Below are 14,344 nucleotides of genomic sequence, written 5' to 3'. Positions count from 1 at the left end.
AGCTATCTGCATATGAATGAATTAAAAAGCCCATAAGCCAATGCATTTCAGTCAATGGGTTGCACCACACATACAGTTAAGCTACGGACAACTGAACTCTGCTCAAATGTAATTGGTCAAACTAAAGAATGGAAACCGGAAGATTTTTTCGGCCCAGAATCTTGTCCCTTGCCAACCGATTCTAACATGTGGAGTGTGTTTATAGAGATTAGGTCATAAGGTGTAAAACCTTATTGTTGAAGAGGGACACGTTACACTTATTCACGCTTGTTCTGATGAGCGATGTTTAGAGTGAACACAAACTACCTTGTGCAGTGCCAGGGTCGTACTGGACAAACCGTCACAGAGGTCCCCTCTGCCCCTGGCCGCTGCATTTCTGGCTCCAGCCGATGTGTTCAGGCTACTTTTAGTCTTTGACTCCGTGTGGTTGATTCCCTCCCTTTTAATGGGACTAAATTCAGACTGAAACATCAAGTCCTCATTGGTCTTGGTCTCCTCTAGGTATAGACTAAGTGCACTACCTGTCATGGATGCCTGAAAGAGCACAAAATGAAACTGATTATTATATCATCATGCACTAAAAAGACAAAAAAAAACTACTTAAGTACACACACAAGCATAATCTCTACTATGTTGCACACAATGTGATTAGAGGCAGACGCTTTGCACAAACCCTTCCTCGGTCAGTATGGCAGCGAGTGCCTGGCCAGTCTTGTCAGATTTAATAACAGATTACACTCTGGTGATTATTATAATGCTTCATCTGGCATGATCATTTAGGTCGACACTGGTCATGAGGACGAAGCAGATGGAGGAGGAGAGGAAGCAGGAGAAGGAGGGGTGAGCGTACCTCCAGCTCCCTGAGAATCTCCGATTGGCCGCAGGTCTCGAGGTCCTGCAGAGCCTGGGACCAGAAGCTGTCGTCATGGTTTAGGGTGCCATGGCAACGAGGAGGGCTGACGAATCTATATGACAATGCAGGAACCAGAACGTGAGAGCAGCCCTGCAGTCTGGAGGCCGGTACTGCATACAAAGGCAGCATGGGAGATGCCGTTTTTTGGGCCGCACGCTGGAGAGTCCCTTTTGAAAATCTCACAGGACCAACCGTGAGGGTTTATTGTAAATCCGCTAGATTAGATAAAGCTCTTAAAAGAGTTCAGGTTTACAAAAGTAACGTCGCCTCCCCCCCCCAAAAAAACAGAAAAGTGAGAACATGTGACAGAAGAGTTCAGGGGGAGAAAAATAATTGAAATGTGAAGAGACATAAGCCTGATGTATCCGTGGACGTTTTGAGGGGTTTTGTTGTGGACAAGGGGGTGACAGAAAAAGATGCGTCTATGTGAAAACACCAAAGAGCTCGTGGGCAGTTAGTAAAGCAGATGAGAGAGAGAATACCTGAGAAAACAGAAAAGAGGACAGTTTGGAAGAGCACAAAATATGAAAGCATACAATACAGAATGAAGAGAAAGTAGCTCAGACAGTGCAGTTTGCTTATGTCAGTGACTTTGAAAAGTAAAAGGTGAAGGAAAGAAGCTTTTACTCGTGCACAGTGGTGGAAATAGTACTCAGATTATCAAAATAAAAGCAACGATACACCACGTAAAAATAAGCTATTACAGTCAAAGTACTGCATTCAAAATTTAGGTGCATAAGTATTATGAGCTAAATACACTAGAATCCAAAATAGAAGTATTCATTCTGCAGTAAAATGACTCCTTGGACAAATCAAATTTTTGGAATATATGTACCTGGATCTCTGTATTAACTTGGCATAAAATGTGATCTGATATTCATCAAGATTCAAGAGTTTATTGTCATATGCACAACGATAACATTAAGCAGTCGCTTGCAATGAAATGCTTGGGTCACAGGCTCTCTTATAACAATGCTCAATCAACACAATGTTCTTAAGAATATAACACACAAACAATTATAGTCTAATTATGGAACACGCTCAATCATCTACAGTGCTGGTGGAAAAAATAAGTGACTCCTTAAATTGAATAAGTGGTTGAACCTACTTTGGCTGCAACGATCTCAGACAAGTACTGGAGCTGTAGTCAGAGCTGCACAAATGTTCAGGAGGACTTTTTCTTGAAGTCATTCCTTAGAATTTCTGCTGGGTTAGAGTCTGGGCTCGGACATCAGGAGGTGGAATCATTTCGTTTGAATGAATTCTGTAAAATATTTACTTCACTGGTCCCAGAAGGGCTACAAAGTGTCAAGCTGCTCTTTGGCAAACTTCAAGTCACGTCTTCTTCTATTCCTTTTGAAAGGAGCAGCAGCTTCCTCTCCCGCTGTCAAGCTCATGCTTCATGCAACCACGCACCGTGATTAGCACAGGTTGGACTCAAACAATGACGTCAAACGGCTCCCATGATTCCTCCGTCTTTACCTCACTGAGCATCTGGGTTTTGTGTTCGGAGCCATCTTAGCTGGGTGCCCGCCTCGAGGGAGAGTAACAAGTCGTCTCTATTTAAAGACACTCTGCTACCTCCGCTGCACAAGATTATGTTTTCACCCCTCTCTACAGGTTCACACACAAACTACAACAGATTTCCAGGAAGATGGGAAATGGGCCAAGAAAGAAGCGAGATAGGGTCGTTCATGAATCAGGCATATTTAGAGAACTGTTGGGCTGAGGGACGTCCTCTACTGCCATTCTAATTGAGATATATGGACCATGAATATCTAAACCCTTTGACATTGCTTTTCAACCCTTTCCAGTTTTATGAAAATTAGAAATTCTTAATCAAAGTCTCTTGAGATCCCTTCTTTGGGATAATTGGTTCACGTCACTAGATTAACCTCAGAATATTTGCATGCTTTTTTTATAGATTAAAGAAGCTCAAACCCACGATCTGGATTTATTGGTTGGACTCAGTTTACCACCTCCTGACTCCAAGGGGTTCACATATTTTTTCTGACGTACACTGTGAATGCTTGAATGATATATTCAATATGGACAAAAACAATACATCTGTAATGAATCAATGATTTAGTTGTATTAGTTCATATAGATTGTTTTTGGTCATAATTGAAACATACAAGGAGATCTGTCCATATCTTAGACACATTTTAAAGGTAACTTTTCCATTTTAGCTGAGATGACCTCTGAGATGTTTAGAGGGGATGTATTTGTTGAAATATCAACAACCCACATATCAAACCTGTATTTATATCTGAATATGAAAAGCAATGACTGGCACTCAGATAAATATAGTTGAGTAAAATGTACAATATTTCCATCTGAAATGTGCAGTCTAGAGTTGCATAAAGTGAAAATACTCAAGTCAAATCTTTACCAAAGTACAGTTTTCCACCACTGTTTATACACATAATGACTTAAATTAGATTAAACATGTTTTTTGCTGTGAAATCAAAAACACCTAAAGCTGCACTGACATCAGACAAGTTATTGACAGGAATGAAACTGCACTCACCCTGGTATCTTGTCCCACTCATCCTCACTGAACCTCCCGTCATACAGTGCCGAGTGGTGGACTAAACCCGCAGAGCTTGAATTCGTGTGGCTCCTGAGCTGAGTGCGCCTCCAGTCATTTGGATTGAGCAATATATCGGAGGTTTTGTGAAGATATGTACCTGGAAATATGAACACAAGAAAACGGCAGAGGTCTAAATTGATGAAGGGGAAATGGATCATTTTTAGGCAGTGACCATCCAAGTGGGCCTCACCTTGGCTGCTGTACCCCGCGTCGAACCCAGAGCTGTCCCAGGAGCTCATGGCAGAGTCTATACTGGGAACAGTGGCAGAATAGACCTCTGAGTGTTTACTCATCTTATGGGAGTCCATCAGTTCGTCCTCTGGATCACTGAGGAACCCAGCTTCTCTGTCCAGAGACTGTCGACCATCAGACTCTGAGAACAAACACTAACTCAGGTCACGATGACACAGGACAAAGTGCACTTTGACATTTTAAAAAAGCATATAAAAGCATGTTTTATAGCATATTTTCTGATTGACATTTGTGTCTATGTTTATGTCCATGTTGTCTTCTGTCTCATTTAATAACTCCTCCTCTTTCCCCTCCCCTTTTTTACTGAAAGTGCTTTTTAAATCAAGTTTATTTTGTGCTAGGAAATGTATGATCAGTAAAAGGGAAGGTGTCGAATATAAGAAGTGAATTCGATTTTTTAAAAGAGTTGAAGCACTGGAATTTTTCATTGCAAATGGCACCCAGTCATTAAAATAATGTTTTTGCCCATGGAGCACACAACATAAAAAAGAAAAGTGAATATTAGTTTCTCATTGTGTCATTATTATCAATCTATCTGCACTTTTTTATCTAATCTAAATCTAAAATTGTTCTTGTTTATACTTTTTTGTTTTGTTTGAATTTCTTATCTCACCTCGTTACTGCAATTGGAAACTATAAGAAATAAAAAATGAAAACAATTTGAAATGAAAAACCAAACATACTGTCTGCTTGTTTCTTGATCTTGAGGGTGACGGACTCCCCGGCCATCTGCAGGTGGTGGATGGCCTCGCTCAGTGGCTTTCCCTTCAGACTGACCCCATTGATGGCCAGGACTCGGTCCCCTATATGGATGGCCCCGGTCCTGCAGGGTTAGGAGGAGACAGAGACACCAGAGTATACCAGACGGTACTGACAGGCTGGGCCAGGAGACCGGTCAGGCTGCCAATGTGCTGACTGAGACGGACACAAAGAGGCTTCTTGTCATAGGCAAAGACGAGACAGCCATTGTTTACTGTCTCGCTTACGTTAAAAAAAAAGTGCTTCCAGAGTGGGTCACTACAGATTTGACCAGCCTCTGTTTAATGTAAGTGTCAACATCTTCATCCTCATCCCCCCCGCCCTCCTCTCACCTCTCTGCCAGCCCTTTCCTAGTGAGGCCAGAAATGACGATGGGGTCGAAGGGCTCCTCTGTGCCAGAAATCGTGATGCCCAGTGGTCCATTGTATCTCTTCAGCTCCACTGTGTAGATTATAGAGCCGGACATCTCCAACTCATCTACAGCACATGGAGAAACAGAAACAAAAAAAAGAGTCAAGATTATATAAAACACAAAGAATCCTGAGAAGAAACAAAACTATTTAAAAGAGTAATTTATTTGAGCTAATGGGAAAATATACTTAAAGCATCATAATAATATGACTTTAAGAGAAAAACGCTTATTTAAACTGATGCATTGATGCATAAACAGCATTTTACTGTGGTAGCTGGACACGGTGGAGCTAATTTTAACTATAGTTATTTAGTGTAAAGCTGAAACCAACAGTTGATAAAATGATTAGTGAGTTGACAGAATATTAATCTGTCGTACAATATTGGTCAATGAACTGTTTAATGTTTTAAGAAAAAAATACTAAATGGATGTGGATATTTGTTGGATTTACTTATTTTCTATGATGTTTAACTTGAAATCATCATGTCGTCATTTTCTAAATGTTTAAATGAACCCAAAAATACCATGGTGTGTGTTTTAGGTGATTAATGTACCAATGTTGTCCTCGTCCTTCTGGATCCGCAGCTTGACCATGTCCTCGGCCTGCTGAAGGACGTGCATGGCGTCCTCCATGGTGCAGTTCTCCAGCCGCACGCTGTCGATGGCCAGCAGCCTGTCTCCGGGCTCCAGGGTGCCTGTTCTGCCAGACACAAGAGCGAGAGGATCACAACTATTAACTGGGACCAGAGAGCTGCAGCTCCTGACTCACGGTGGGAATCCTATTAGCCTGGTGTCTCGGTGGGATCCTTGGGGGTGACCCTAACCTCACCCTCAACCTAATCAACACTGAGCCCTGCTGAAATTCTGCTGCTCTGCCCTACTGATCCAGTTATGATTGCTCAATCCAATTAGGCTAGTATTACACAATGGATTCACAAAACTATTTTGTTTCACTCATGAATAACCCCTCATGAGCCTTGTTCACTCTGAAGTGTTCAGAAAAACCTGCTCCCAACTGTGACCAGCATCCGAACTGAAGGCCACGGACTGTTTTTGTATTTACAAGAAAATGCAATTGACTTCTTTGTTGACAGGACTTACCTGTGTGCTATACTTCCTTTTCTGATGTCGGAGATGATGAGGGGCTTGCCAGGTTTCTTACTCGCTGGAAAAACAGAGGAAAGAAAACTGTTATGTGATGATAAAAACCACGGTAACTGTGAGCAAATACTTTAAATGAATCAACTTTGTTTTCTCTTTGCTGCTCTGCTCATTCTTCGCCTCCTGTTTGTGTCTTTTTCCCGAGCTAGTTAGTGCAGAAAGGGTCACGATGAATGCTGGTACAGACCATTATTATTCGGAGTTAATGAGCTATGCGCCCTCATGCTTTTGCAACCCTGAGTTTTATGGATCACAGCACATTGATTCAAAGGAAGTTTACTGTATGCCGGTCCGTGTGGGATTATTGAGCAACACTGCCCCCTGGTGTACACTTTGCTGCCAACAAACTCACCACTGATGGTGATGCCCAGCTCCACTCCTCTCCTCTTGGGTAGTTTCACATGGAAGGTGCCACTGCTGGGAACCACCGACTCTACGGGAGATTCAGGGTGAAGATTTAAGCAGAAGGGCACAAATAAACAAGAGTCCATGAAGTTAACCGGGTTTAAATGGAGGATGTCGGCTGGAGGATACCTGCTACGTCAAACTCAACGTCCACTGTGACCTTATTGGCCAGAGCCGAGTCTCTGAGCAGCTGATGAGCTTCCTCCAAAGTGCCGTCTTCAGTTAGGATCCCGTTGATGGACAAGAGTCTGTCTCCAACCTGCAGCAGCCCACACCTTTACACAGACACACAAATCAATAGACAAGTTTGAATTGTTGGAGAACTTATTATAGGACGACAGATTTTCAGTGAGCCTGTGTACGCACGTGTCAGAAGAAGGTTATGATTTGAGAATGTAAAGTTAAATTTAACACCGAATCATGGGCTGAATGTTTAAAATACCATCTACAAAACAGAGTACAGCCTCTCGGCTTGAAATACACACTTTTCAAACTGACCTTATGTGAACCTGCAACATAATCTCAGACAGACACAGAGCGAGACAAAAAAAAGAATCACACACACACATCACACGTTTGATCAGACTCCCATTTGTGAGGGCAAACGCAGAAGCACTGTCAACTGATATTAATTCACCGATGACCGCTGCTCATTAACCTTGCGTGGAGGCTGAGATGCCAGCATCACGGTCGGATGCTGTACTTGACTCACTCCTGTCCAACCCGCTGCTGGACTCATCATGTAACCAGACCTCGGGGAGGAGGCCCAGAGCTGCCGGCACAGACGCCGTCATTAATCGTACCAGACAAGGACAGATACTACGCGCTGGCCTGATCAGAGCTGTGTGGTAATTGGACTGAAACACGTAGAGTCGATCGATGTACAACACACCAATACAAACACTGGCTGCTTCAGTGGACCATGGATCCACTACTGCTGCTCTTAATTTGTCAGAAACACTCAAGACTAGAGTAACTGTCCTGATGATTTTCTGTTGATGTGTCAAGATGATTTGTTTTGTTAGTTATTCAGCTGCATTGCACAAACACTAGCAGACGGATGAGCATTAAACTTGGTGGAAGGATGTTTAATGGGTCAGTGAAGAGCCCGTTTCATTTTGTTGTTTATTCGGATCAGGGAGCACTTACAGCATTTGTCTCTCTTTCTTGAACATTTTGTGATTGTGAAGCCATTCGTTTTAACATCTTTGTGAATTTCTCAAGTTAAAATGCTGAGATCTTAATGAAAAAAGGAAAATCAGCCATCCATGATATTTATTCGGTTACTGTAGAGTAAAAAAATAAAATTGAATGAAATTATTTTCAACTATGTCATAGAATAAGTGAGGTTTGATGTCAACAGATTGCAGAAAACATCTGTCCACATATATGTATGTGATCTCAATACATGTATGTGCAATATGGTGATAAAGTGACCCATCAGCCTTGGTGGTATGTGCTCTCCGAGTACCCCTGTAGTTTTTAAAGTATTTGAAAGTGAGTTCCTGATGAAGGTACAGTCAGCAGCCGCCCTCAGACCCTGCGAGGCCCCACAAGCCTCAGGTTTACCCTCCTCTCTCTCTCTCCCTCTCTCTCCCTAGATAATTTAATTTGTCGGATAACACTGAAGTAGATTATGAACCATGTTGTTTCCCTGAGGCTCTGATCATTTAGAGGGAACATGTGTCAAAATGACTGAGTTCGTGTTGAGCTCATTAAAAAAGCTCATTGTCAAGTTGTATTGTAGTGGTGCTATAGTAAAAGTCGGAGAATCACCAAACTCACTGCAGGGTTCATTCTCTGGGGACCATGATTGTCTATGTAAACTTATATGACAATAGATTCATGGTGGAAAAAATTGTTGTACAGAGCGAGCACAGCTAAATTAAAATAAAGCAAGTACTATATGGAAAATAATACATATAACTTTGTCTAACAGATATTATGACCCCTAACATCTGATTTGCGACCCGTTATGTGGGTCCAGACCCAACATGAGATAAATGCATCTCTCCTGCACCAGGCTATAATCTGACTTTTTTAAAAACACATGATGTTTGATTGCAGAGCTGAATGATCTGCAGTCCTCTGGTTCAAGGTGACTGTCTGTGTGTTTACTGGTTAGGTGTTAAGGCTTGCTACCTCTCAGCTGGGCTGTCGGGCTCAATAAAGCGGATGACTGGGGGAGCGGACAGGGTTTCTGTGGCAAAGACACCCCCCTGCAGCTGGAGCCCGAAACCTGTGAGCGGATCCCCCTTCAGGAAGACCTCGCTCGTTTCCACGTGAAAAATCTGCCCCCCCGGGCCGACAGAACTGGACGCCAGAGACACTGAGGGAGAGGCAGAGAGAGGAGGAGGGGGGACACATCAGAGATAGATAGTGGTGGAGACGTGGCAGATAAATGGAGCACGAGAAGGATTGTCAGCCACAGAAAAAAAAGTCAGGAGGGTTAGGGGAAGAGACGTTGGGAATGAGTCACGGATCAGAGTGTACGTCAGTCATGTTTTACGTCAGTGATCAGTCACATGTGTTCACACAGTGTGGTGGAGAAGCAGGAAACAGAAAAGGTGTTTCAACAGCTCTGCAGCAGCACTTCAAGGGTCAGCACACTCAAATTACAGAAAACATTTTATCACTCGAAGTCTGATTTAGATTCTAAACCTATAGGCTGCATTTTAAAGTCTGCGATTTGAGATGGGTGGCAGTCCAATTCAAGAGTCCTGCAGTAAATCTCACTGCCATGGAGGATATAATGTTTTTTATCTAAACTGTTTAAGATTTTGGAGGATGCACTTTGTGGTGCTAAGGTGTTTCTGTTATTCAGTCTATTCTCATTGATATAAACTGAGCAGCCAAAATTACAGAGACAATAGAAACATCAGGTTTGGTTTGATGTAAATACGTCAAACCTGAGGAGATAAAAACCAAAACTCTGTGCAGCAAATGGCCATTTAATAACAAGAAAATATGTTTCTTTGTCATTTGCTTGAACTGACCCTTTAATGTGGAATTTAAAAAAAAGATAAAAGGAGTTTTGTCATACGTGAGCTCTTGTGGTCCTTCTTCCTGTTCCTCCTCTTGCTGGTCGTGCTGCGGGGGCTGTTGGGCGCCATCGGAGGGACGGAGCAGGGCAGTGTGTTGCTGCCCTGGCTGCTGAAGCCTGAGGTGGCAGTGGAGGAAGGGGAGAAGCCCCCACTCACCAGAGCTGTGAGGAGACATTGGTACAGTGAGCGTACACCACATGACAGCTTTAATCACAGCAGCATACAGTCCTGGGAACATGCAACAAAAGAGATGAGGTAACAGTGTCGGAGGGATAAGATGGAACAAACATGCAGGAGAAAAAAGGCTCCTGCTATGGTGTCTCGCCAGTAGCACTGCTGTCACAAGTGATAACTTACATTTGCAGTGGTCTTGCTGGTTGTGTGGGTGGCTGGGGCTGCTCCATGTCTTGCTGTGGCTGGCGTGTGGGGGATGGCAGTAGTTGCTGCTTTGGTCCCAGTGATGATGGTTGCTCTTCTGCACTTTTACTGCAGCGGCAAAAGAAATCCATTAAGTTAGACCAGATCCCCTCCTCTAGATCCAGCCGCACACATTTTTCTAAATACGACCCATGAAATCACGCTTTCATTCGCCACGTCTAAATTTGCACCACACCACACAGAGCCTGGAGGCAGATTGGGAGCAGAGTAATTGATATTTAATGTTGTCGTCACGGTGCACTAGATGTAATCCTGTTGTTTAAATGTGTTTTGATGAGCATCTGAGAATCAGTTAGACACTGGGAGCTGAATTGGAAGAAGAAAATAACAAGTCTTACATTTTCTAGCAAGCTTCCACAAAACTGAGTGTAGATTGGAGATCATTTTTATCATTTCATTTTCCAAACAGCCCAAAGGTGCGAAAACAGTGTGAGAGAGTTGACCGGGGGCTCTCATGATGACAGAGAGAGGAACTCTGCTCGGATGCATGTGCCTGCACCTTGATTGGTCACAGCTGAATGCTTGATGGTTGATGATGCAGGGTCAGTGTCTGCATCAGGGCCAATCAAAACCATTTGCTCTAAATGTGCCGAGATTTTATCTTTTACTTGATTCATATGCATGTGTTTTTTTTTTTCTTTCTCTTTTTAGCATTTCTGGGGATGTTTCCTGCTTTGAACCAAAGATAGATCAGAGATTGTTGTTAAAGGGATAGTTCACCCAAAAATGAAACTTCACTCATTATCTACTCACCATTGTGCCGATGGTGTTTGAGTCCACAAAACACTTCTGGGGTCTCAGGGGTAAACAGCGTTGCAGCCAAATTCAATACAAATGAAGTAAATGGTGACAACGTCTTTAAATGTAAAGAAACTACATAAAAAAAACATTTAATGGCTCCATACTGGTCCTGTGGTGTCATCCAAGTGTCTGTAAGCCCCGACATTCAGATTTTACTTGAAACAGCATCATTTACACCATGTTTTTAGCATAAATGTCCTCTGATATCCTCCTCTGGAACCGCGTTCACGTGTGGATCACTTAGGCTTAAAGATGGTGTAAATTACACAGTTTCGAGTCAAATCTGAATGTCGGGGCTTACAGACACTTGGATGACACCACAGGAGCTGTATGGACGTTTGAAGAATCTGTCACCATTTAATCCAACTGTATGGGATTTGGCTGCAACGCAGTGTACCACTGAGACTCCTAAAGTGTTTTGTGGACTCAAACACTTCACCCAATCCTTCCATCGGAGTAGATAATGAGTGTATTTTCATTTTTCGTTGAACTATCTCTTTAATTCTTAACGACATCTCATCCCTCATGTCAAATCCTGTGCATTCACTCAAACAGTATCTATGAAGTATGCAAAGGGAAGCTGACCTACTGCGAGACACACACACCTCAATAATTAACTTTCCTTTGCGGATTCACGCAGCTAAATTTGTCACTGAGTGTTACATGTGACAGTAATCCTTGCTGCTTCATTTGCAGGGGTCTAATCGCTGACAACTCGCACACACAGACTGGGGGGTGGGATTTGCTGGGGACTACACTAGTGCCTGGGATGTTTGCCACATTCAGGGGACCTGGTTAAATCTGACTGTATATAATCAGAATACATGCAGGAGAACCTCGGGCCCTTCTCCTGAGAACCGGTTTCCATTGGACTCAGTCAAACCTGTAAAGCTGTGGCTCTGCCGGCTTACGCTAAGCCCACCTAGGGGAAGCTCTCCAAGAAATGGTGTTTTCAGTCTGTGCTGGTGGTGGGAAACATTAACTCTTAATCTCTTAGTGGCCATATCAGTCTTATTAAATCCCCAGAGGAGATTAGACAAATTGCATCTTATAATCGCGTCTTGTCCCGAGGGGGAAACTGTAAAAAAATATATCGTCTCATCGTGACGATTGAATTTCAATTTCAAAGACAAGATTCACGACTGAAATGTTATAGAGGAATGACGCATGTGCTGCTTTGAATGGAGACGGTTCAATAGTCAACGTGAGCCCATACAGTTCAAGTATTTCACTGAGATGTGCTGAAGAGTATTTATATATATCTTTATCTTTATCTCTGGGCATGGAGGAAACATAGCACAAATTTTAATCAATCCATTAAAATGTTATATTACTTATACATGTCAAAATATCATAAAAAATATGTACAGATTAAAAAATCCATCCATTGGAAAGGCCAGTCCAGAGGATTTGAATGTCAGTGGATGAGAAATAAGATCATCAAAATGCAAATACTGTGTAGATTTGTTCTGATTTGATTTTCGAATAATAAAATCACTTTATATAAGATAAGAGTATTTATCATCATTTTTACAAAGCCGTGTTTTCTCACGTTCAGATTTGTTGTCCATTGGAATTGACAAATAAAAGTAGTTTTTTGAATGCTACTGATTTATGAGTGCAACTTACGGCATTACAATATTATTTTGTCTTAGCACAATTATTCTAATCTGAATGAGTACATTTTCACTGTGGTCTTAGTACTCCCTCCAACACTGGAGGATTTCACTCTCTACTAATCTCAGAAACTGATTTGGCACATATGGAAAATAAGTGTCAAAGGCAGTTGGAAGAGTCGCCTGCAGGCTGGACCAGGCAAATACACGAAGACAGGGATAAAGAAAGATATTAGAGGAGAGGATTCCGTCATCCCATTAAACTGCAGCTTATTTCCCTTTGTCATGTTGTATGATTCCTCCCGTGCTCGCATGTTAAATAGCTCCTGCAGCTGCTGACCCACAAATAGGTCTGCAGAACATGGCATGAACATGATATCCGAATGGGGAATGTATGCGTGTATCTGCATGTGTGGGAATCTTCTTGGTATGCATATGAGGTCAAGTGCGACGGCAGGGGGATTGTGGCTGGCAGCACGCACACACATACGCACACACAGTGGCTGATTCACATGGAAGAGGGCATGTGGGAGGACATGGCTCTTTATGCCTGCAGGTAACGCAGCTAAGAGCAGAACAGTCACAATAAGGCGAGGGCAACACGCTGGAGCTAGAGTCTGCATACTGTCGATTTTCTACACACAGAACGAACTACGGCAAAAGATATAAAAGATGTAGTGGTAAAAACAATTAGTCCCAACAATTAGTAAACTTTGTGCTCTGTAGGTCCTTTGCATTGTGCTGCAATTTTGTATATTTATAAAACAGACACTGCATTTTAAGATTGTCAAGATGTGTGCTATGTTTTTTGTTTCAAATGTGAATTTTTTAGCCTTGTTGTTAAATATGTACTGTGTGTTTTCAAATGTGAATTGTATTGTTGAGCCCTGTCACTTTGGGACAGACAATGAAGTTTATGCGTCTGTCTGTCTGTCTGTCTGTCTGTCTGTCTGTCTGTCTGTCTATCTATCTATCTATCTATCTATCCAAGTTTAGAGAAGAAAAGTATCTTTGGTAGATATGTTAAATAACCGTACTGTAAAGTAATAAATCTAAATGTAGTGGGGGGTTTTTTATGTGGTCAGACAGAAACTGGTCATGTGAAGTTGTCATCTTGAGCTCTGGAAATGATACGTCCACAAAATGTAACTGACACTCTCTGTGACAGCTTGTGTCACATGATGTAATGTCTCACACCGTGTTTCTGTGGCGGCTGCAGGACACACAGTACCTGTGTCTTGTGGCCTGACAGGAAGTCTGCTCTGACTCGCTGGGAGAATCTCTAGTTTGACGACATCTGAGGTGCTGGCGAGTAGCTGCGTGGCCTCCATCAGGTGGCAGTGCTCAGTGCTGGTCCCGTCTATGGACAGGAGGATGTCCCCTGCATGCAGCGCTCCGCACCTGACAGCGAGACATTAGTCAGACTGAGCCGGGAGAGGCCTGTGGAACAGTACAACACAGGAGGCTGGTTTCACCTCTCCACCACGCTCGCTGCCTTGATCTTGTCAATGATAATAACTTGTTTGCTCCTGTATATTGTTGTGGTGAGGCTGATCCCCAGGCTGGCAGAGGGACCCTTCACTATCTCCACCAGCAGAGGGCCTGAGGCTTGCTGCACCGCCTCTGAAAAGGATAATACACACAGAGGTGATAGAGGCCAAGATTGTGTCTGAACATCACACAATCATCACAACACTGTGGTGAGATTCACATTTCCATTGCATTACAAATAAATGTAATTCTCCAATCCTGAATAATTTTCTCAGAACATTATATGAATCTCTTGTTGCTTGAAACCAGCGATATATTGACAGTACATTTTTCAACATTTTCTCACATTCAAAATATTACACCCAACCATCATAACCACTCAATTGTTTCACATTTTCATTAATCTGGTATAACATCGATGGATTACTAAACATTTTTTGTTTTTATGACTTAACATTC

The 14,344-nt window shown here is 42.5% G+C and overlaps 1 protein-coding gene across 5 annotated transcripts in view; it reads right to left on the bottom strand.

Annotated features, from left to right (window-relative positions):
- The window catches only part of LOC117764871 (glutamate receptor-interacting protein 2-like), a 33,134-nt gene that overhangs the window by 4,317 nt on the left and 14,473 nt on the right, over positions 1 to 14,344 (bottom strand). For 4 of the 5 annotated variants that reach the window (XM_034590977.1, XM_034590978.1, XM_034590979.1 and 1 more), the window contains exons 8-22: positions 13,870 to 14,017; positions 13,626 to 13,795; positions 9,897 to 10,025; positions 9,539 to 9,700; positions 8,638 to 8,824; positions 6,625 to 6,770; positions 6,443 to 6,523; positions 6,031 to 6,094; positions 5,484 to 5,629; positions 4,850 to 4,994; positions 4,442 to 4,581; positions 3,697 to 3,879; positions 3,444 to 3,603; positions 851 to 965; positions 307 to 534 (exon numbers count right to left, since the gene is read on the bottom strand). In XM_034590977.1, coding sequence (XP_034446868.1) covers positions 307 to 534; positions 851 to 965; positions 3,444 to 3,603; positions 3,697 to 3,879; positions 4,442 to 4,581; positions 4,850 to 4,994; positions 5,484 to 5,629; positions 6,031 to 6,094; positions 6,443 to 6,523; positions 6,625 to 6,770; positions 8,638 to 8,824; positions 9,539 to 9,700; positions 9,897 to 10,025; positions 13,626 to 13,795; positions 13,870 to 14,017 — 2,204 coding nt within the window. Of the gene's footprint in view, positions 1 to 306; positions 535 to 850; positions 966 to 1,037; positions 1,396 to 3,443; positions 3,604 to 3,696; positions 3,880 to 4,441; positions 4,582 to 4,849; positions 4,995 to 5,483; positions 5,630 to 6,030; positions 6,095 to 6,442; positions 6,524 to 6,624; positions 6,771 to 8,637; positions 8,825 to 9,538; positions 9,701 to 9,896; positions 10,026 to 13,625; positions 13,796 to 13,869; positions 14,018 to 14,344 lie in introns of those variants that run through there. The other variant, XM_034590981.1, reaches the window with a different exon arrangement.

Source organism: Hippoglossus hippoglossus, chromosome 7 (genome assembly GCF_009819705.1).
Source record: "Hippoglossus hippoglossus isolate fHipHip1 chromosome 7, fHipHip1.pri, whole genome shotgun sequence".
In the NCBI taxonomy this organism is placed as follows: Eukaryota; Metazoa; Chordata; class Actinopteri; order Pleuronectiformes; family Pleuronectidae; genus Hippoglossus; species Hippoglossus hippoglossus.
Note: the sequence above shows the minus strand (reverse complement) of the source record. Positions and strands in the feature narration are given on the sequence as shown.